General features: G+C 36.4%; 2 protein-coding genes across 7 annotated transcripts in view; one reads left to right on the forward strand and one right to left on the reverse strand.

Annotated features, from left to right (window-relative positions):
- PAQR3 (progestin and adipoQ receptor family member 3) overlaps window positions 1-6459 on the forward strand; it is a 30232-nt gene extending 23773 nt beyond the window's left edge. For all 5 annotated transcript variants that reach the window (XR_003910667.1, XR_003910664.1, XR_003910668.1 and 2 more), the window contains one exon: window positions 3185-6459. The gene's annotated coding sequence lies outside the window, so the exon portion shown is untranslated. The remainder of the gene's footprint in view (window positions 1-3184) is intronic.
- BMP2K (BMP2 inducible kinase) overlaps window positions 1455-23200 on the reverse strand; it is a 123445-nt gene continuing 101699 nt past the window's right edge. The window contains exons 15-16 of one of the 2 annotated variants that reach the window (XM_029944332.1): window positions 18468-18578; window positions 1455-4650 (exon numbers count right to left, since the gene is read on the reverse strand). In XM_029944332.1, the coding sequence (XP_029800192.1) occupies window positions 3215-4650; window positions 18468-18578 (1547 nt within the window). In that variant the 3' untranslated portion in view covers window positions 1455-3214. The remainder of the gene's footprint in view (window positions 4651-18467; window positions 18579-23200) is intronic. The other variant, XM_029944342.1, reaches the window with a different exon arrangement.

Below are 23200 nucleotides of genomic sequence, written 5' to 3' on the forward strand. Positions count from 1 at the left end.
ACAACTGCTCTGCCCGGTGGGGCAGCAGCAGCGGAACGGGCTCCGCCTGTTCTCCGCCAGCAGTATGACGCAGGTCAGTCACTGCTCAACAGTGAACAGCGTGGGACCAAAAGCTGTGTCTATCTACAATTCCAAATCCTGTTACTGTGCCCAGATACACAAACACAAACACACGCACGCGCGCGCACTCACGGATGGGGTGGGTCAGTGGGAGAATTACACAATTTCCCAGTTGATACTTCTGAATAAATACTCTAGTCAAATTCTCATCCAGCCTATACCCTTTCCTCCTCCACCTAATTCACCAAGCAACTTTTTTGTCTCAGCAGATACATTCTTCAATGCCATAAAAGCTGATCTTTTTAACACTAACATTGTGCTGAAGTGTTACTAAAATTAAGCAAATGGTCCACTTTTAAAACGATTATTCAAAATCAATAAGCATTATTAAAGCTGTTAGGACAAAAATAACTTTGGCCTCAGATTTTTGCTAGCTTCACAATTAATTTACTTCCCTTAATGATGTTCAAGTATTACAGGTTTAGTTATGACTACTTTACATACAAAAGAAGCAAGAGGACACCTGATTAATAACGAAAAAAATTTCAACTTTCCTTCCTTAAACAAGAATTGGACCATCCCATAATTGACCCAAAGTTTTACTGAATGCTGTGTCCCAAGTATGTGTTAGGCACTTTCACATACCTTGGGAGCTCCCTTCGCAGAATTCTCTTAAGGAAATTACCTGGGCATCACTATGTGGAGTGAACTGTATCCTAACAGTAGTGGGAGGACATGATGAAAATGGAAAGCAGCCCTAACCCTGTACTCCTTGGGAAAATGCCTTTACTTCAGCACAAAGGAATCTCCCCATTTCTATCTATCCCATTGGGTCCCCTATTGAATCCTATTGTTTCCTCAGAGCTGTAATTGCAGAAGAGGAAAGTCACTGGGCTGTGATACCGTAAGCATACGAATGGAAATATCTTAAACAATGTCAAAATTGTTTCCTTAGAATTTATAAGCCCGAAGTGCCTACATCAGTGTCCAGGTCACTTACAATTATTCAATGTATTGAAAGGCAAGAGAAAGTAAGGCCTCAGTATCAGAAGTATTTCATGTTTACATCCCAAGGAGACCACATTAATTCATCCATTACCCCTTTTAAATTATGAAACTCATTATGAGGTCTAGCAGAGACCAAGGCCAAGGACTAAAATAGTCAAAGAAGCATACTGTGTACACATCAACCAACAAAGTTTCATAAAAAAAACTGTTTGATACAAACCTACTGTAGCTCATGAATTTACTATGTGTAATCACAAACTTCACTTTTAAAAGAATATCACTGAGTCTACTTTGTAAAGTTTTGAAAAACATCTACTTGAGCATTTGCATTAGCAGTATTAATCAACCTGAGAATCAGGAAAAAAAAAAAAGGTGCAAACATAATATTTGCCTTTGGCACAAGGACAAGTAATTGGTGCAGTTGGGGCTCTGAAAATACAACTCTTAAGCAGATACAGAATGCTTGGTCTGCCTCTGCTACACGGAGATTCACATATTGCTTTCCTGTTTGTCCACAAATTTATATCTGATTTAAAAGAGAATAAAAAATGAATATATAGTTTAGTTACATATATACCTTGCTTCTTTCCAAGTTTAGAACTGTGAAAACAGGCAAATAGCTCATCCCATTTGGGGGTACTATAATTAAAAGATTCTATTAAGATTACTCAAAAAAATATACTTTAATTGGCTTCAGAGAAAGCGCATTTAAAATAACAGCAATCAAGAGTGCCAGTTAATAAGAGTTTTCACCCCTTTTTGTAAATAGCTTTTAATGGTTCTAGAAACTTGTAAATGTTGATAGAGAAGGACAGTTCATTATAACTTAAAATAGCTGGAGACTCAAGAAGCACAGATACTGTCTTCACAGTAATTCATATAGTAATTTCTACCTTCTTAAACAATTCCTATAAACCTCAAGTTTCTAATTAGGATTTGTGGTGTTATAAAAAAAAAAAAAAAAGGCAATTTGGTAGCTGGGTTCTTTTCACCAGAGACGCCCGTCAACTAGCACTTAGACGCTAGCTCCTCCCCGTCTGATACCGTCTGGCCCTGCTAAGATCTCGTGTCCTAGTGCAGAGGTACTGGCAGCAGGATGCGGGGGTCCTGCCTGTAAGGCTTCATGGGTTTCACTGTTCCGTGCACTTTATTAAAACTACTCCACCCTCCCACCCTTCACAACTTGGGGAATATTTGGTGAAGGTGGTAATTTAATAAAGCACATTATTAAATGCAACATGATTTTATGCTGTAAACGTCTTAAAAACTCAGGGTTTCCGCTACATAATTTTTTCCTCAAGTAAAATTCCCTACAACCCTTGTCCTCACTCCCCATTTTCCCAACAATCTGCTTTATTAGGGACATGACAGTAAAAGTTTTGAACAAGAAGCCATTCAGAACAGTATCAAGTGTTCCTGAAGTCGTTTTTTTTTTTCTCTCATCTGTGTCCTTTTCTTTTACATTTTCTACACGTCAGCTATTTCTCTTTGTGTTCTAGGCTTCTGTGTAGATATTCCATTATTAATGGCACTTGTTTTTTTTTAAAAGGAATCAGTTTTAGGCACAACAGTCAGTTACTTCTGGCTCTACTTTTTGAGAAAGGTGTAAGGACTGAAAATTCTGCTCTCTCCAGATAATAACTTTCCAATTCTTTAGGAGAACCAGAGTTTGTTTTTACTGTGCGGAAATTAGAAGAGACTTTTTAAAAAATCCACAAATGCAACCTAAGTATGTACAAATAACCTTAGTTGTAAATGCTGGATCCTGACATGAGCCTGGGGTATGAACACGCAAGTGACATCCTGTTATAAAAATAATGCCACTGCTTTCCAGTCCCTTTCCAGTGTCTACACAACTGGAAGGGTGGCACGTTCCTCCCTGGATGTCTGTGCAGTCACGCCCAGTGGCTGAAACCCAGGGCAGAGCTAACAGTTGAGCTCCCTTTTCTCCTGCGTGGAAGAGACGGCAAGTCACTACCCTGTGCAGATGCTTTTTCTATTTGGTTTATTTAAAAATCACCTATTCTGATTGACCTGTAAGAATGGATGATATAAAGAGCTATACAAATAAATTTTCTTTCAAATTCATAAAACTATTCATACTTTTTTGAAACAGGAGTTAATGCCAAAAATCCATCAGAAGTATCTACTGTTTAGAAGGAAATGGAGCAGCACCAAAGGGGTCTAATTCAACTGACTGGGACTGTTGGGACTGATGTGAAGTGATGCTTTGCACCACAAGTTCTGTAAAGGGCACGGCACCAAAATCATCCATTTTCAATGCATCTGCACTATGGAATGAGCCGTGCAGGGAACTCGGTCGTGGCCGCCCAGGCAGGACGGGGTTGTGATCAGCACGGATGTCACTCAGGCCCTGATGTGGAGGGTGCCACGGCAAGTCTGCAGGATGGAAGGGCTTGGCACCAAAAGGGTCCAACAGACTCTCCTCAGGTTGCAGGCCGTTCCCTCTGTCTTTCCCGTCGGTCAGTGCAACGCTAATGTTCTCCTTGGAGTCCGAGATGGTTAGAAATTCATTGCTGCTTTGAGAGTCTCGGCGGCCCGCCTTCTTGTGCCTGCGAGCCCTCTCTGGAGTGCGGTAGGCAGGCTTCACAGTCTTCTTTGTGCTGGTGGGCGTGCCGTGATGCCGCTTCCCATTGCTTTTGGACAGATCCTGCTTTGTGCGCCTTTGGCGAGAAGAGAGTTTCTGCAAGCTCCGCTGTTTGACTTTCTGCTGTTGACTCCCGGTTATTTCCTCAAAGGGCACAAGCCCAAAAAGGTCCTCCTTGTTGTCACTTTTACTTGTTGATGTGGTAAAGGGCTGAAATGGAGTGGAGCCAAATATATCTACACTTTTGGGGCAGCCAGGGAGGGCGTGTGCCTCAGGCCCCACTGCACGGCAGTCTTGTGCACTGACCTTCTTGCTGAAGGGTGCCTTTGTGAATACATCAAACTCCTCCTGCTCCAGACCCACAGTAGGACAGAGGGTCTGCTGACAGAAGTTCTTGTCGTTCTCTCCTTGGTGAGGCTGCTGAGGACGCACGGCGAAGAAGGGGACAGCGCCAAATACGTCAAATTCCTGGCTGGGAGCCTCCACTCCAACATCAGAGGGTAATCGGGTTGGGGTGAGGAGTGTGCTGGTGGGATCTGCCACTGGTCCACTGCCAGATCTGTCACTATAGACAGGGCTCACGTCGCTGTACTTCACCTTGGCCTGCTCATAATCAGAATCAGAGCTATGTTTCTCTTCTTCCTCATCTTCAGAATCCATGAGGAGAGGCCTGTGGCCCAGATTCTCTGGTTCCGTATCATCGTCATTAAAATCTCCTTGCTCTCCCTGAAGCACTTCCTCATCCTCTTGTTCCTCCTCCTCACTGCTCTTAGGAGAAGGAGGATCGGATTCAAAATCACTTTCAGACTCTTCATTCCGCTTTGGCACTGGATCCCGTACCACTGAATTCTCTGAGGTTTTCTTTCCAGTCCGGTGATCTTTAGATACTGGACTTGCTTTTCTATTCTTGATAGGGTTTGCAGAACTATTTTCTTGATTCGTGGAAGAATGTTCAGTTTTCTTTTCAGGAGAACCTGCAGGTTCAAAGAAAAAAATATTATAGCATTCTAGTACATTTTAAGAACCATTTGCACTGAACAATATGCACTAACACGAGCCGTTACAAATCCTTCATACCAGTTCACTTAGAGAAAGAAATAGCATCAATTATTTGGTCATTGGGCTTAGGGAATGCACTTGTCCTCAACCAGATCATTAGGTCCTCTACTGCAGAGAGATTTCCTGGTGTCTGTACCCTACATACCGCCTACTCACACAGACCCTCCTTGCCAACCAAGTTTTATTTATAGGACCCAGAATAGGACTCAGAATATAGAACACAGGCCAGTTTTCTTCACCTTCAAAATAAGATTATTCAACTCATTGCCTCTACTCAGAATCCCACATTTACGAAACCTTCTGCTTATATTTCAACTACATTATAAAATTTTCCCAAAGAGATCAGCAACCATGAACAGCTTGTCTGCTCAGTTATATGTTCCACTGGAATTTTTTAAATTAGCATTCTGGTTTCCTTATAAACTAATATCTTATGAGTTAGGTTAACATGAGTGCATCCCCACAATCTGATCAAAGCCAAGGACTGGGTACTGAATTAAGTGACACTGTACCAAGGACATCTGCCTTCTCAAGATGACATATGTGCCTTTAACTACCATATCTTTACTACTAAACATTACATTAAAAGCATGCTATCTTTAAAAAGAAAACTACCAGTATGTTCACTGCATGATGGGTAGTGAAACTGTATCAAATAAATACAGTGCTTTACAATTTCAATGTATGGTATATAATAAAGACTGTATTCGTTACATGAAAATATACTGCTCTCCCAATAGAGTAGTATATTTAATAGATTTTCCAGATGGAGGGATCAATTTGAACTAATGCAACCACATATCTAGTCATCCCTTCCCTTCCTTTGACTAAGATCAGATATTTTCAAAATGATTAGGGTTGGAAGTATAGTCTGTAGTCATGAAAACATGGATCAGCATATAATGGAAGGACCACTACTCCATTCTTACTAACATGGTCCCTATGGTTTATGACACCTCTGAGTTCTGACCTTCTCTCTGAAAGTCAGCACCAGTGTCATCCCACCTCTCTGACTACTCCTTCTGGGTCATATTTGTAGAGACTTCTCTTTCACTAACATCTCCATATACATGTATGTTCCCAGGGTTCTGCCCTTGGTTTTTTCCCTCTGTGTGTCCTCCCATGGTCTTAAATACTTGTATGTTAATTGCTACACACAACCTAATGACTGAATCTCGAATACTGACCATGAATACTTAGTCATCTAATACTTGGGAATATGTATTGTACCATTACTTCAAACTCAGTAATTCAAAAGAGATCATCTTTCCTCTAAAAATGTGCTCCTCACCAGTTCCATCTAAATTAACAAATAATACCTCTGTCAAACCAGTTCTGCAAACCAGCAGAAATCTGGAAACCATCTTCCTTCCTCACCAGTATTTTTAAACTCTCTTGTATCTGTTCCTTCCTCTTCCTCTGCCAGTTGTCGATTTCATTTCCTCCCATTATTGCCTGTCTATCTCCAGTACATGTCCAGCAAACCACTCCTCTACGGGGCCACCAGAACGACTTCTGAAACATTATGCGGCTACAGCTTAAAACCGTCCAGTAGCTCTTTAAAGTTCCAACCCTTAGCCCAGCACAGGGTGCCCTTCTCCATCTGGATTCTGTCCTACCATGTCTTGAGCCTCAGACCCTGATGTCACACATGGGTATGCTTCATTATCACCACACCCAGCCTGTCCCTACCCGAACTCAGTAATTGAACAGATTCAGATTTTTAAAAAAGTTTCTGAGGTATCTTGCTATCCCACCTCTGCATGTTTGCTATCAGAAACTGCGGAATCTGACAGATTTGGGCTTCGGGGACACTCCAGCTGTGTTAACATCGCATACAACACCGTGGTAAAAACATCCTCCTAGTGTCCCCACTCCTGTCTGACTTGCCTAGAGGTCCTGGCTAGATTCCAGGCCAGAGCCCTTCAAAGACACCCCTTAAAAATACCCATATTTGGGGCTCCTGATACTTAGTACAAGCCTTAAATGTAGCAGCTGCTGTACTGTATTATAATTATTTGTTTGCTTGTCTGTTTTCCCTACTTGATTATGAGCTCTTAGACTCAGTCCTATTTATCATTTATCATTCCTTTCTACCCTAGCAAGTATTGAATCAGTATTTGTTGAATAAAACAATACTGAGCTCATAGCTATGGACACATATTCAGTATATTCAGAATATAATAAAGTAACATAAAAAAATTAACTCTTTACATTTGGAGGTTATTTTTTTTTTAGCTCAGAATTCAGTCACTGCATTTCTAATTTAACAATACATTTCATAGGGCACTTTCCTACATTCTATATGCTGATCACACATTAGTGAATAAAAATAAACAGGGTCTCTGCCTTCAGGAGTTTATAATCAAGTATGGGAGATGACAGAGAGTATAAGTAAACAAATTGTGACAGGCTCTCTGAAATAACAGAGCTGTGGTGTAAGTTGGGGGTGGGGGAGGAGCACATAAACCTACAGTCAGCAAAGACCTCCCTAAGGAGAATGGTTAGGACTCAACAGTGAAAAGGACCAGCTATGCAAAGGATAGGCAAAAAGCTGCTCCAAGGAAAAGCTATGGCATGTGTGAAGGCCAATGCAGAAAGAAGTTGGCATGTTTGAGGAACTGAAAATAGGCCAGTGTACCTGGAGTACAGTGCCAAGGAGAATACCATACAAGATGAAGCAAGAGAGAGAGGGGAAGACCAGCCTGTGAAAGTCCCTCCTACGCCATTATAAGGTGCCTGGATTTTGTTCCACATTCAGTGTGTAATGGGAAGCCATTACAAGGCTTTATTTAAAATGGGTCATGTTCAGATTTGTATTTGAAATATAACTGACCACTAGGTAGAAAAAAGGCTGAAGAGAGAGGTATAAAAGTAAAGTGATCACAAAAGAGGAAACTGTAGAAATAAAGCCAGAGACTCTGGTGGTCTGGATGACAGTGGTGGCAGGGTAAGAAAAGTGAAGAATTAGAGCTTGAGGAGGGAAACTCTGGAAGGATGGTAGTGCCACTAATGCAGACAGAAGACTGACTAGAGAATAAGCTGGAACGTAGAGGAGATTATCAAGAATTTGGTTTTAGACAAAAAAGTTTGAGTTATCTGTGAAGCATTTAAGTGCAATGGTTAGTTTGATTGGAGACGAGATTTGGGAGTCCTCACCTGCAGAGGGTATGTAGAGAGGGCTACAAGTCTGAAGGAAATCATTTAGGAATTGAGTACAAAACAGGAAAAGGGGACCCAACACTGAGCCCTTGGCTCTAATACATTTGGAGGTAAGCAGAAGAGCCTACAAAGCTACGTGTGAGGTACAGACAGAAGGACCAAAAACCAGGCAAGCGAAACGTCACAGAGGCCAAGAGAGGAACGCTTCTGGAGACAGAGTAGACAACGGGGCTGGGCGAGGCAGGGAGCTGCAATGAGCTGAGGACAGACAGGCCACTGGTTCTGCTCAGCACATGCAGTTTGCTCGTAACCCTGAAGTGAGGTAGGGCTGAGGAGGAGGGGGAAAGAAGACATGGAGAATTCCGTCAGGTTCTACCTAAATATAATCTTCATCCATTATTCATCTGCCAGTTCCATGAAACCAGCCAAGAGCTAAATGTTTTATTCTTACAAATTTATAATAGGCTTATCTTAGATCCTAAGAGATTAAAACCAAATCAAATGCAGATTCTCAAGTTTGACTTCTCCTCCATACAGCTTACTTCTGATATTAAAAAGATTACTTTTAGATTAGCTGTAGAATTTATTTTCATGAGTTTTTCTTCAAAAGCAAAAAATGTAACAGCAAAGACTTAAAATCATCCCTTACTTGGGACAGTTCCTCTAAGATACAGTTTAACTTACTACCTCAAGCTCCTTACCCACTCAGAGAGAGCCACAATGTGCATCCCTCATGCCTGCTCACCGACACCTCCAGCAACCCTCCAGAAACTTCCCAAAGTGTATCCTGCAGAATGTTATTCCTATAATAAGAACGAAACCGCTCTGCATTCCCAGGTACCTGAGTTTATAAAATCCTACACTATATAGTGTGCCTCCACCGGTAAAATGCTCATTAAAGGTGCTGCCAAGTCCTACACAAAAGAATCTGCTTAACCATATGAAATTTCCCAGGATTTCCCAAGATTTCCCAAATTTGCTTCACTACGAACACTCGTATTCACAAGTAACGCAATTAACTTTATATAAACAATTCTGCAAAATGCACTCTGGAAAAATACTACTAATAAAACTTCTCTGGGAAATTCCATTTCTAGGGCACAGAGCTTCATTCCTAAAGATCTTCTGGAAAATTTAACAAGGACCATTTACAAAATTTAAAGGGATGGAGTCCTTTAACTGACTTTTTGTTGGCAGGTTATTATTATATTTTTTTAATTGACAGAGAGAGACACAGAGCAGAAGTGGGTGAAGGGCAGAGAGAGAGGGAGACAGAATCTGACCTGTCAGCATAGAGCCTGACGTGGGACTTGAACCTTCGGACTGTGGGATCATGACCTGAGCCAAAGTCAGGCATCCAACCGACTGAGCCACCCAGGCACCCCAACTTTCTTTTTGTTATTCTTCTATTTTAATCCCAGTCCTCTAAATTAACTGTTTTCCTTTACCCACTTGGCCACTAGTGCTTTCCAAAACACATCCGTCACTTCCTACTCATTCTGTCTATACTGTCTGCTTCTCAAAGTTGTATTCATAGAGATACAGATTTCTTGGTGGTAATAAAGTGCTATATACAGACCTATTTTTTAACTTGTCAGTGTGAATAAAAATTTGTGGGGCTTTTTGTTTACCATTTTTAATGCATCTTTACAGGTATCAATATAGTCACTATTAATTTTAAAACATGACAAAACATTGTATAGAGAACATTTTAAGATTTAACATTTACCTATAGAACTTGTAGGTTGTTTCTAGTTTTTCAGCATTTCAAATAGAACCATGATCATGCACTTTTTCCTTGAGGGGGAAAAAAGAAAAAGGAAATTCTCCTTTTTTAATATCAATTTCACTTTATGGATTTACTGTCCCTCATCCTACATAATCAATACACAGCTAATAAAGTTAACCCAGTGACAACCCCTGACAAGATCACAGCTAAATAGTCTGTACCCTCATATATAATATGAGAAAATATATAAACTATCATATTACAAGAGAATAATATGACAATAATGGGTTCTTCTGCACAGCACTATTGTAAAGAAAGGACTCTGGAGAATGCCTAACACACAATAAGCACTCAATAGTAAACAGCCATTATCACCTCCAGGACTACCTCATCCACCACATTCCAACCTTCTAGCAGCTTTTTCTGGACTCAGTGCTTGACAGTGAAACTAAATGCAAGGGGGGTGGAGACAAGTGCAATTGTATGGCTAATTCAAGAGGAGTTACGGCCCACTTTAAAAATGGCCAGAAAGGGGGCACCTCCCTGGCTTAGTCAGTAGAGCACGTGACTTTTGATCTCAGGGTCATGAGTTCAAGCCCCACGCTGGGTGTAGAGATTACTTTTTAAAAAAAAATTTTTTCAATGGCCAAAAACAGGAGGCAAACAAATGTATATCCACACACAGGGGTGCATACTGAATCCTGGAAACTATATCTCTGATTTTTAAATAGCTATAGTTGGGTACATAATAAAAGAATTTGAAAAAAACTGCTTTCAAAAAGACCAAGAAAAGTCATACACAATGACATATGCCATCTTTGTGGTTTCAGATTACATCCCTGAAGAGTACAGGCAACTGGGGAAGTTTTCTGTTGGTATAAACAGACTGGTTTTATTTCTCTAATGGTCTCCTAATACTAAAATAAGCAAGTATATTTATCCAAATTCCTTTTTTCTCCCACATTCTCACAAGAGAATCATGGGCGGCAAAGAAGCTCTCGGCAAACCAAGAGCAACTTGAATGTTATGCGTCATAAAAACACGATTTAAATACACGTGGTCATCTTTCTCCAGTACTGTCTGCTCAGGAAAAGTTAAATTCCAGGCTGCAAGTTACAGCAATCCTAGATAAGCCTTTACTTTCTGCAGTAAAAGTGACCTACTTAAATTGTCCCCTCTTCACTGTGAAGCTATACAAGAATTGAGAAATGGGAATTATACAAAATTAAAAATTAGTTCAATATATTCTAAGGTTCTAATCCTACTCCACAGGCACAAAAGATGGTGAGAATAATTACTACCAGCTATAAAGTTGGTTATTAATTGTATAATATATAGCACTTTAAAATGTGACTTCATAGCTAAGTGCTATCAACTTTTATATATTTCTTTGCCTAAACATATTCTTGTAATTTAAGAAAAAGAATTCAGATATTCCTATTGTTGGTTCCCAAGGCCAGATTTCTTCTTCCAGTTGTTAAATATTACACATGTGATTTACTATGAAATTTAAATCAGGATTATTTCAGTATTTAATTTCCCAAAAGTATAGCCTAAACACGTTTCCCTATAATTCAATATATCCTAAATCCTAATAATCTCTGTATTTATTGAGATGTGTAGTATTAACATTTTAAAAAATGGCTGTTTTCAAGTGGGTGGAAGGGGAGCTAAACTATTTAGAATAAGCACTAGGAACATGTACTTAAAGCATAAACAAAGCTCTAATATGTGCCCAGAATCATACCTCAGTTACCTTTTTCTATTAATTGATTTTGGTAAAACACTGTAAATTTTCACCTATCGACCAACTTTTATTTTTGGCTCTAAGTAGGACATTCTTCTTAAGCTGAAAACTGAAGAATATTTTGATGGCTTCTAGTCAGGATATTATTTCTGCTTTGTGCCTTTAAACTACAAACTATAAAAATTTCAGCTTTTTGAGTAATCCTTATCTTTTGAAGATTGGTCTGATTGTAACAAACAGCCAAAATCAATCAGAGCCAAATACTGAAAATAAAGGGAATGACTAAAATAATGCAGATTTGGATACATTATTAAGAACAGTAATAAAGGGTTATGAAGTCTTAAATTCTCTTGTATGTCATGTAAATGGTCACTCAGGGAAATTCCAAGTAAAGTGTTGGAAAAAAAAGTTACAACAATGGAAATCAATAAATTAAGTGTCAAGAAAATTATTATCTCATACATTCTCTCTTAAGGCCCCACCATTAGGCTCCCCCATTAGTGTAAAAATGCTTTTGTAAGGTTTGCTATGAAATTTCCTCTTCAACCCTATTAACTACATCTTCAGAAATGTTCCCTTTGCTCTCTCCATTGTCACAACTTCCTGCCACTTCAAAGATACAGTTTACCATCCAGTGCTCATCACGTGGCTTTTCCCTTTTCTCTTTCCATTTCTTTGGTGACCTTAATAATGTTTCATAGTTTTAACTATATCTTAAAAGCAAAAAACAAGAAGGGATTTTTAGAGATTAGTCTTTTTATTTTGGCAAAGAAAAAGTTTTATTTTGGTAAATAAAACGAAGAATTTGAAATTAGGAGAAAGTTGAATAACTTGCCAAGTTTAAGGCTATACATGTGAAGGCCATATTGACTTTTCTGCTGATGATGCTATCTTAAAACTCTCATCTGTAAATGCTACAATTAAACTACCAGTAGAATATCATCACCAGCAAATGTTCAATATAGCTTATCATCAACCCCCGACAAAATAAAACCACAAACTTGTCTAAATTTCTTTTGCATCTCCTTTACAAAGGTAGGTCTGAAAACTAAAAAAAAAAAATAGGCACCATACTGTTTCTACTTCAGCAAATAGTGTTTTGTTGAACTGTACAATAAGTATCTTATAGTCTCTAGGTTTAAGTTCTACAAAACACTAAGACTTTATCACCAAACAAATTCAAATGAACTCAGCTTCACAAAATGCACAGAAAATAAACATCCAAAAAAGTCTCAGTTTCCTCATCTATAAAATAAGAATAACAGAACTTACCTGATAGAGCTGAACATTACATAATTATTTGTTTAATTTAGTAAAAGCTTATTAAATATTAGGGCGTGTGTGTATGTATGTGTGTGTGTGTGTGTGTGTGTGTGTGTGTGAAAAGAGAGATTACATTAGATTACTAAAGTAATGAACTCATTCATCAATGTATTATATGGCATACAAAGATGAATAAAGCAATTCCTGGCTTCAAGACGCTTAACATTCACTTTAACAGTTGTGAAACTCACTACTAATCCTGACCCTAGTGATCTGGAAAATGACTAACCAGGTAAAAACAGCTGCAAGGTTCTGAAGAACATGCCTAACTCACCAAATGAATTTAAGAATATGAATTCATCTATTTCATGCTTGAATTTTCATAAAAAGAAATTTCCAGATATTAAAATTTCAAAGATAGCATAGGCTTGCACAGTCCAAAAAAAAAAAAAATTCCAAACTCAAAAGCTAAAGTCTGTAGTCAGTTTTCCTATTTTCATACACTTATAATGGTATCCTAATTAAATAAATATTGCAAATAATGTATTGAATCACATAAATGAACCTTCATAAATTGAATCAAAAATTCAAAATATTTAGAAAAATGTCCAAAAAAAATGTGTGGCGAGGGACACGTTTGCATCATACTATTCATACTATCACTCCTCTAATCAGGTTTTACTTATAAAACAGGTGGTACATTTTTAATCATATAAGAAGCTTCCAGTTTCAAGGAAATTTTATTTTGATGTTCTTTTCTTTGCTATCAGATTATAGAGGATGAATGGCTTGAAACTGCTATTGTAATTACATGCCTTCTGTTGTCTCATCATTTTGGGTCCAAAGGAGGGGCTATAAGACTTTAAAGCTCACACTGAATTGGTAGCATACTGCCTCCCATCATTTCCTAGCAATGTGCCATTCCAGGCCCAAGGATTAGTGGATTGGAAGGCTTTATCAAAATCTGCACTGTTTCTCCAAAGACAGGCCAAGTGACAAAGCCTGAGTATAAAAAGAGAATCATGCTAGTTGTGAACAGTATTTCCCAGCCAGATTTAAAATGCCGGAAAACTGACATTTCTGTTGTATTACTCATACTGTAAATTGTTATTTAAAACGGGCCACTTAACATTTTTATTTGGTTTGCTGCCATTTACAGAAGAGAGTTTAGAAGCAGACAGAGCTGGATTCCTACTTACAAACTATCTGACCTTAAGCAGATCACTGATGCTCTCTGAGCCCGTTTCCACTATACGTATAAAACAATTCAATAAATGGTCACCATTATTGCTGACATCCTGAAATAGCAAAATTCTTGATCTTCAAGAATTACCTACTAGAATCTAAAAATATAAGCAATACATATATATCATCACTTATAAAATGACCCATCATTTGAACTGACAATGTTAATAGTTTATGTTCCAAAAAATATTTGCTATAAATAATGTGACTTTCCCAACCCTAAACTCAATTTAACCTCCTATTAACCATGAGGCAGATCTGGGATTTGAAAGAGTAAGTTCACCAAACCTAACTAAAAATGAAATACAATATAAGAAATCTAAAACTTCAGTGACTTAATATAGTTTACATGCCAACAAAATTCTTCAAATACTATAATTTTCAGAAGTTGTATTTATTAAAATTAGGCAGTTCACACTGTAATTCGGAGACCCATACATTCTTTGTTGGTATACAGACTAACTGTAAAATGAAGCCTTAGGGAGACTGCAAGGTGTGTGGGTTTGACAGTGAATGAACACCATGCTTTGAATATGATTTTTATGTGTATACTATAATGAATACTGGTAGTTGATGCTTTAATAAAAATAAAAATAGCACTATTAAAAACGCTCTTGGTAGTGAAGTTTCACAAACAGATTCTACACTTTATTTAAATTTTATCAATAGTTAAGAGAAGACTAGCTTACTACTATTATAACACTGTATTATTACTAGCTAGATAGGAGCTACAACTTACTTGGTAAGTAGTAAAAATATTATTTAATTACCCTACTAACAACAGCCACAATAGCAACAACATTGAGAATGTTGTGCTTTGTATAAACGTCCTCTTCTTAAATTTTCAATAACCTCATCAAGTAGCTAATATTATCCCCAGTTTAAGATATAGAACCCCTCCAAGAAATTAAGCAACACCCAATATCACATGGTTAATCTGTACTAGAACTAAGATTTATACCCAGGACTTTTAAAATTATAATTATGATATACCACACTACTAAGAGTTTAGTAACCTGACATAAAATGTAAATATAATTCCATGATAACTAAAATATCAACCTAATAGAAGAAGATATACACAACAGCATATTCTTGATATAATTATTTGATCTCTGCATAAATTGATATTTATAAAATTTATCTTGGCCCATAAAGAAGAGTTTAAAAATAAGAAGAGGAAAGCTAGATTGGAATCATTTAAGACATGGACTATCAAAATGTTATCTTAAGCTTACAAAAAGTCTCAAAACATAAACTAAGGTGCCAAACAAATCAGAAAGATGCATCTATGTAGGCCTAATAAGGTAGGCTGACTGACTGTACTAGATCTGTAATACATGCAGCTATTTAAAAAAAAAAATAGGGGCTAAAAGGGCATTTTGGACTCTAAATAATAAAGGGCACGGGACATAAGATTAGAGGCATATAGAATATTCCTCTAGTTGAAGCCTTTTTTTTTTTTAAGTTGGAATACAATGAAGCAATGCCTCAAAAATTCACAGGGAAAATTATGTCCAACATATAATTATTTACTCAACCAAATTACCAATCAAGTGCCAGTGAGGGAAAAAAGATATTTTTTAGGCAGCAAAGTTTAAAACTTTTCCTCCCATGCGCCCTTTCTCAAGAAACTAGTAAAGGAGTTCTACTAATAAAGAAAGAGGAGAGAGGAGACCCAAAATTAGTGAATAAAAGAAAACACGAGGATGGTTAAGTGTGCGGCAGTTACAGGAAGCAACTGATTCAGATTGCAGAGCTCCATGAGAGAGGCGGCCAGGTAACAATGAAAATGGTAGCCACCTTAAAATGGGAAGAAATTAATATTTCTAAATGGAGATGAATCAATGGCAGGGTACGTAAGACAATAAAGGAATAAAAACAGCAGGCAGAGAAGTGAATTCTTTTCATTATAAACCTTGTTAAATCCAACTTCTTAAAGTATATACATATATTATTTTGATTATGAAAACTAAGTTTAAAAGTAATTTGGTAAAACTATGATAAACGGAAGAAAAACAAAGCAAAAATTAGCCCTTTACAATTTCAAAGTTAAGATTAAAAGTTCTCACAGGAAGTCTGTCTTTCAAAATAAAAAGAGTACAATTCCTAAAAAAAACAATGTAAGGAATACTAGAGTTAGAACAATGGGATTTCCTCTTAAACGTACTTCCCAGTGGAAAATTCTTATGGAATTCTGCCACATGACTGAATTCACTTTATTCTCAAGTAGCATTCTCTATATGGTTTACCTAAAATAAAATTATGTTCAGTAATTGTTTACTCTCAGATTCAAGTAAGATGGTTTTTCACAGATACCTATTATTCTATATACCTCTTATTCTATATACTATGTACACACACATCCACATCCACACCTAGTTCTACAAATCTCCAGATACTCATAATGCTAGGTGGAGTGTATTTTCACTGGATAGAATTCATTTCTGTTTTTCTAATTTCTTCCTGAAGCTTAGGGAAGGCAATTTTTGTTTCAGTAGATTCCATTATTTTACTATTAGAGGAAAATGAACATCCCCAAATACTTTATTTGTACTGAAAATTTATATGTAAGAAAGCACATGTAAGCTTGATAATGAATGGGTCGGTGGTAACAAGTTATTATTAATTTTAATTTTATTATATATTTTGGATCTGATAAATAAAAAGTAACAGTGCTAAATAGCCAACTGACCATCTTTTCTTCGTTCTCCAGATCAACATCTCACCTGTGACCATTCCCTCCTTTATTCCATTCTATGAACTCAATTTTTCATAACCAAACCATTCCAATGTTCCTGGTTACACTAAAGCTAAAAAAACTTTTTTTTTGGGGGGGAGGGTAGTAGCATTTATAGAAAAGATCATTTTTTAAGGTCACTATCTTAACACTTAGGAGTCAGAATTTTTAGGAATAGTCAGAATTTTTTCATACATCCAATGATTATTAGATACTTACTGGGTTGGCTACTGGGCAGGATTCAGAGATAGACAATTCATTTTACCCACCCTTGATAAGCTTATAACATAAGAGAAATTATTAAATGCCCACAGTGAAAAGAAAAATGAAATAACAACAACAGCAATCAAACTCAAATCTGTGAGCATATTTCTAATGACAAAAATCCTAGCCCAATCCCAAAATAAGGGAGCACAGGGAAAAGGCAAACTAGGGGGACTTACTCTAGTCCCAGATTCTAGTCCTCATTTCCCTGGGGTTCTTTCAGAAGCTCTTAAAGAACAAAGAAAAAGTTGCACAACTATGTGCAAACCTGAAAAGGATTATAGAACTCCTTCTAGGTTATGAAAAAGAGCTAGCAGTACTGAAACCATTTCCACCATAAACAGATCAAGACTATGTTCTTGACAGCTTATAATGACCATTTTGAGATATCATAATGTGTTTGTAAAAAAGTAATAGCATTTTTATGACCTGCAGGATCAGGGGTGTGAGGGAGTACAGATCCAGGAGAAACAGTAAACTGTCTTCCCCAGTTAATGTTGTCATGTCATTCATTGTAACTTGAAAGAAGCAAGCAGAAAGTGGATATGGACTGTTTTCTAAATGTCAAAGAATAAAATATAGAACATGAAAGTATGTAGAAACTCCTAATTACTGTGTTGCATGTTCTGGATAACCAAACCTAAATGCTGAAAGGTATTAACACCTCTCAATGTATTTGTCAGAAATCCTGAACACCTATTTCTTACCAAACTTACAATTAAAATTTTTTCTTTTGTTTATAAGGTGATTCTTTTGTTGTTGCTCTCATTTGTGTGCATTTGTTTAAATGGTGGCAATGATGTTATTACATGTGTGTAACTTGCCTGAGTGAAAAACTAACAAAAAGAATGTTAGTACATGGCTGACAGTTACTCAAAACCTTTATCTTCTAACAAGGCATTATTTCTTCTAATATATTTCCCTTTTCTATGATCAAACTTACTTTTTTACCACTAATGAACACACACTCAAATCCATTTATGCCCAAGTAGGATCCTATTCCATTCTAGTATCTTTGACAGTGTTAACTGGGTAATTACTTTGAAGATATTACTACAGACATTTATTGCTGGCAATAACAACATTTAAATTCTAAGTTAAACTTAAAGGATATAAGAAGAAAAAACTGATTTGTTACACCAGTTTGTGACAAGTACAAAATCAGCAACACTTTTTAAACCCAGCTACAAAATAAGCATGTACATACTAGGAAAACAGGATTTTTAAGCAAAAGCTGAGTATAAAAATACCTTTAGATGTATTTTAAATATATAAAAAGGATATGTTATACATGAATTTTTTTCAATGGTATCCAACAATAAAGATAAAAAGAAACAGTTACAGTTCTACTATGTAAATCAGCATTTTTCAATGTTGGCAAAAGGCACAACAGAATATCCCAATGGAAAGAACGACATTAGGAAGACTAGGACAGCAAAGGTAAAAATAATTTTCTATTTTCTATAACTAACACCTAATTCTTACTTGGCTCTATATTAAGAAAAGGTTTTTTGTTTTTGTTATTATCGTTGTTCTTGTGTATATTTTTAATGATAATGATGATGTTACATATGTAACTTGCCTGGGTGAGAAATGAAAGGAACAGAACCAAAAGGATCTTCTGGAGGATGGTTATGTGGAGCAGAAAGTGGGTATACATTCTTATCTGAGGATGCTCTCTCCTCGAGCCTGTCTGCAAAAATAAGATGAAACAAAAAAATAAAATAAAATAAAATAAAAATGGTCTTTAAATTTTAAAAAAAAGGCAACAATATTAATAAAATTAAACACAGCAACAGCCTTTTTGAAAAATATTAGATTCAGAGTTCACTTTTTGTAAGTATTGGGGGTGAGCCCTGAGTTGAACAGATACTTGTTGCTATGAGGCGAGCTTAACAATCTCCTCTCACTGCTAAATTTCACAAATACAATTAACCTAATAAATAACTTAGTTTGGTTTATTTAAATACCCAGTTGTCTTCAACTTGTAACATACTGGACGTAAACTTAAAGCCAGTTTACTAAACAGAGACACATTTGGCAGGCTTTCTCCAAAAATACATATGAGAAAAATATTGCAAATGGCCATTTGTTCATAAAATAGGCAAATCTTCTTTCTCAATAGCAATAATTTATTATTATATCACTGTTCATTTCTTATATTACTTGTAGTTATTAAATCATTCACATATACACAGAAAGATACAGGTATTCCTCTATTAATTTAAAAGCCTTAATGACAGAGTTTATTATTTTATCCAATAGATATCTGTGGTCTAGTAATGTGCCAGGCACTATTCTAAGCAATGAGCAGGCAACATCAAACAAAACGAAGAGCCTTGCCTTCTTGGAGTTTATATGCTGGCATGGAAAAACAAACAAAGAAAAAAGCAGTGAGCATCATGAGAAATATATAGAGCATGTTAAAAATAAAGCTGTCGAGAAAACTGCAGCGCAGGGTAAAAGGAATTAAGGTAACTGACAATGCACAAGTTACAATAATTGGATCCTGGTAAGTGTGAAGTGAGAAAAGACTTGCAGGAGGTGTGGCAGGGATTCCTGGGGAAGAACGTACCAGACAGGGGAAGAGCTGGAGCAAAGGCTCTAACTCTTGCCGGGCAGGCTTGTCTTGCATGAAGAGCTGACGCCTCCTGACTCCCCAGCAGGGATTATCTCTCCCTGTTCTTAAACTGCGTATCACAGGCACTTCATCATTTGGGAACTTCATCAGTTTTGTAAGTTGTCTCCCTATCCTCTGATTCTCAGCAATCAAACATACATTATTAGAAATCCATTCTGCTTTTTCAGGAATTTTAAGCATTTCTAGGAATATACCCTTCATGTTTAAAAAATCCTATGGGTAAATTATCCTGGTTTCATTTGAGTCCTTTAAGGCATTGCAGAGTAGGCAAAGAAAATCCAAATATAATTAAAAGTCCCTAAAAATGACTTATAACTTCAGAGTGAAGCAAAAAGGTCCAAGTGAAAGCAAGCAGCCTAGGACAGGGCTTCTCAAATTGAAAGTGCATTCCAGTGGGCTGGGATTTGTTAAAATGCAGACTCTGATGGGACAGTTCTGGGATAGGTTCTGCGCCTCTCTGCACATCAAAAAGCTCCCAGGTGATGCTATACTGCTGGTCTAGGGAGCACGCTCTTGGGAAGGCAAGGCCCTACAGCAAACAATATCCTAACTATGCTTAATTATTGCTGTGGGGAATTCTTTAAGTACCTTTATGAGAATGTATACAATTATCAGCTTTTATGGCTAAACTAACTCTGCAATATCCACCTGAAACTTTGAGTTGTCTAAAATTTTACTTGAAATTTCGTTGGTAATAATAAATATCTTGTTAAGACAACAAACTGACCATTGATTTATTCACAAACTAAAAGTTCCAAAACTTAAGAGCTACTTTTTAAATCTAATACTGCAGTGGATAACAATGAAAATTCTGGTACAGAAAAGAGTAAGGACAAAGGAAAGAGGAAGTGGGAAAGGAGAAATGAAAGAAACTACCTCATAGTGATAGCCACAGCGTAACAATATCCAAGATCCCTCATTCTTGAAAATTAAGATAGTATATGCAAAGCACCTAACTTCCTTCCTAAACCATTTGCATTGTAAGTGCTAGGATTCCTGTATAAAATATAGCTACTTTGGCCTTACCACAAACCTAATGAATCAGATTATCTGAGCAGGATTTGACAATCTACACTTTAATGTGCTCTCCAGGTTTATAAACCAGTACTGTACCAATGGTCCCCAGCACATAAAAATCCAAAGTTACCACTCAGGTGCTTTGAATCCTCATGCACTGGTACATTATCTTCATCAATCTATGGTAAATTCATATAAATGTATAAAAGCACCATATAATTATGACAAGAGTACGAACATTATGACATAGGGATAAATCAATATTTTTTATTATAGTGAGTCCCATTATTTAATATATGGAGATACTCTTATATGCAAAGTTTATTTATCCAATTATTTCAAAACAAAATCAGAATAAATTCACTATAAAATGAATCATGTTCTCATGGTTCCATAAAACACAGAATCAATTTTTCCATGGAGGTTTTTTTTTTAATCATTTACATTTCTAAAGTTCTCGGGATAGGGGTGCCTGGGTGGCTCAGTCGGTTAAATGTTGGACTCTTGATTTCAGCACAGGTCATGATCTGCTGATTCATGAGACTGAGGACCATATCAGGCTCTGTACTGACAGAGCACAGCCTACTTGGGATTCTCTCTCTCTCTCTCTCTCTCTCTCTGCCCCTTCCCTGCTCACACATTCTTTCTCTCTCAGAATAAATAAACATTAAAATATGTTTTTTAAAAAATTCACAGGATAATTTGGGTCTCAATGCACTAAATACACATATTAATTTTTTAAATTATTATTTACCTATAATTAAAACCTAATGAAATGGTATACTGAGGTATTTTTCAAATACACAGTCATCCCTAAATGAATTTAAATCCATTTTCAAATAACTGGTTTACACAGAGCAAAAGTCGAGCTTAGTTTGTCCAATATTAAGAAACTTACCTCCTCCTGCCTTCCCCAAAGAATTACATTGGTGAATAAAGACAGTATCTTTGCAGGATTTTTAATTGATACAGATGGCAAAAAATACAGGATTTAAAAATCCTAGAATCTAAGTATACTCCACAATATCATCAGCAAATCAATATACTCTAATAAGCTAATTCAGCAGCATATACGGATAATGGACTGTATAGCCAAAAGGTTAGTGAATAAATTTTACAAGTACAGTCTTCCTCTGATACTTTTGAAACTATTTAAATAGATTCGAAAAGTTCTGTTATTCTGCACTGAAGGAACAGCACTAAATGTAAATTTGTTTAAAATGGGAAGAGTTAATATTTTACAACAAACTAATACAGATGTTGACATCTATTTCCTTCCGTGGCTTCACAGGAAAAAAGAACACATTCAGTGGAATGTGCAAAGCAGCCACAGTCTGTGGTTTCTTCTCTTCTTCCTTTTAGTTATAACACAGTTGTAAATAGAAACAATCGCCATCAACAAAAAATATTCCATTAAGTATTACTTTTAATTAACATGCAGAGCTATCCAACTATCTGAGCAAACGCAAGTTAAAAATTTTCCCAAAGCAAGCACCGGTATTCTAATTAGTGTTTAATGTGTTATATTTTATCACATTTTTCTAAAGTTTACATGCTAATCTGGATGTTTTGGTACAAAAGACAAAGAAAAATACAAGTGTAAACTTCAAAAATGTCACTAACATCAGCTTTATTAATAAGGCTTAATTTTGATTTAATTTTTTGATTTTAAGAGTAACAGGTAAAACACTCTGAACCATAAATAATATTCAGCAAGAATCTGGTCTATATTATATGTTAAATCCCTTTGCCAACTGGTATATGGAATCAACAACTGGTTTCTTAAAGATCACTAAAAAAGATTTTGTTACCAATTACTAATATTTTGGAATTCTGGCATGTTGAAATGTATGATTTTTAAATCACCTTTTGGATAATACACACAAGTAAAATATTTTCTGGACAGAATATCTTTTAAAATAAATAACCATGTACCATCTTACAAATAAAACCTCAGATGGCAAGGTATTACTCTGAACAATCATTACATGGGCAATGCCTATATTTTTAAGGGCCAAACATACAGTTATTCAGTTACTCGGTGGAAAGCATATCACAAACCAAAGAGTCTGGAAAATAGCTGATAAAATCTGTGTTGAGAAAAAAGCAAATTTGCTATATCAAATGTATCAATAATTTACTTACTCATTTTATAAAAAGCTTTTAACAACAAAGAAACCAACCAGTAATGAACAAAATTAATTTTCATTACACTGTTAGTAGCCTTCTACTGAAGGGAATTCAGACCCTATCAAGTGGACCAAATATTAGATACCTGATTGCTTATGAGTGAAAGAGGTGCTAAAGAGGACAGTTTGGTAACATTTTGGAAAGAAATCTTTCTCAACTATATTCCATACATTACTGATTTCTTTATAAGTGTTATTAAAGATATTTCACCTATTCCGAGCACCATTATTACAACTCTCAATTATTAAGGAAAAAGACGGACATTTTTCCATCTCCTTTTTTGCCATCATGTGTCATTTCTGCTATTGATGTTGTCTGCCCACAAAATTCCTTCTGATTTGGTTTTTCTAAACCTGATTGTTTAGATATAATTTTAAAATGCTGGTTAAAAGGCAGTAACCTCGAGATGGAGCCTATGGACTTCCACAGAAGATGAGGAAAAGGGAACTGGCATTTACAGAGTGCCC

This window comes from Suricata suricatta, chromosome 1 (genome assembly GCF_006229205.1).
Source record: "Suricata suricatta isolate VVHF042 chromosome 1, meerkat_22Aug2017_6uvM2_HiC, whole genome shotgun sequence".
NCBI classification, from domain to species: Eukaryota; Metazoa; Chordata; class Mammalia; order Carnivora; family Herpestidae; genus Suricata; species Suricata suricatta.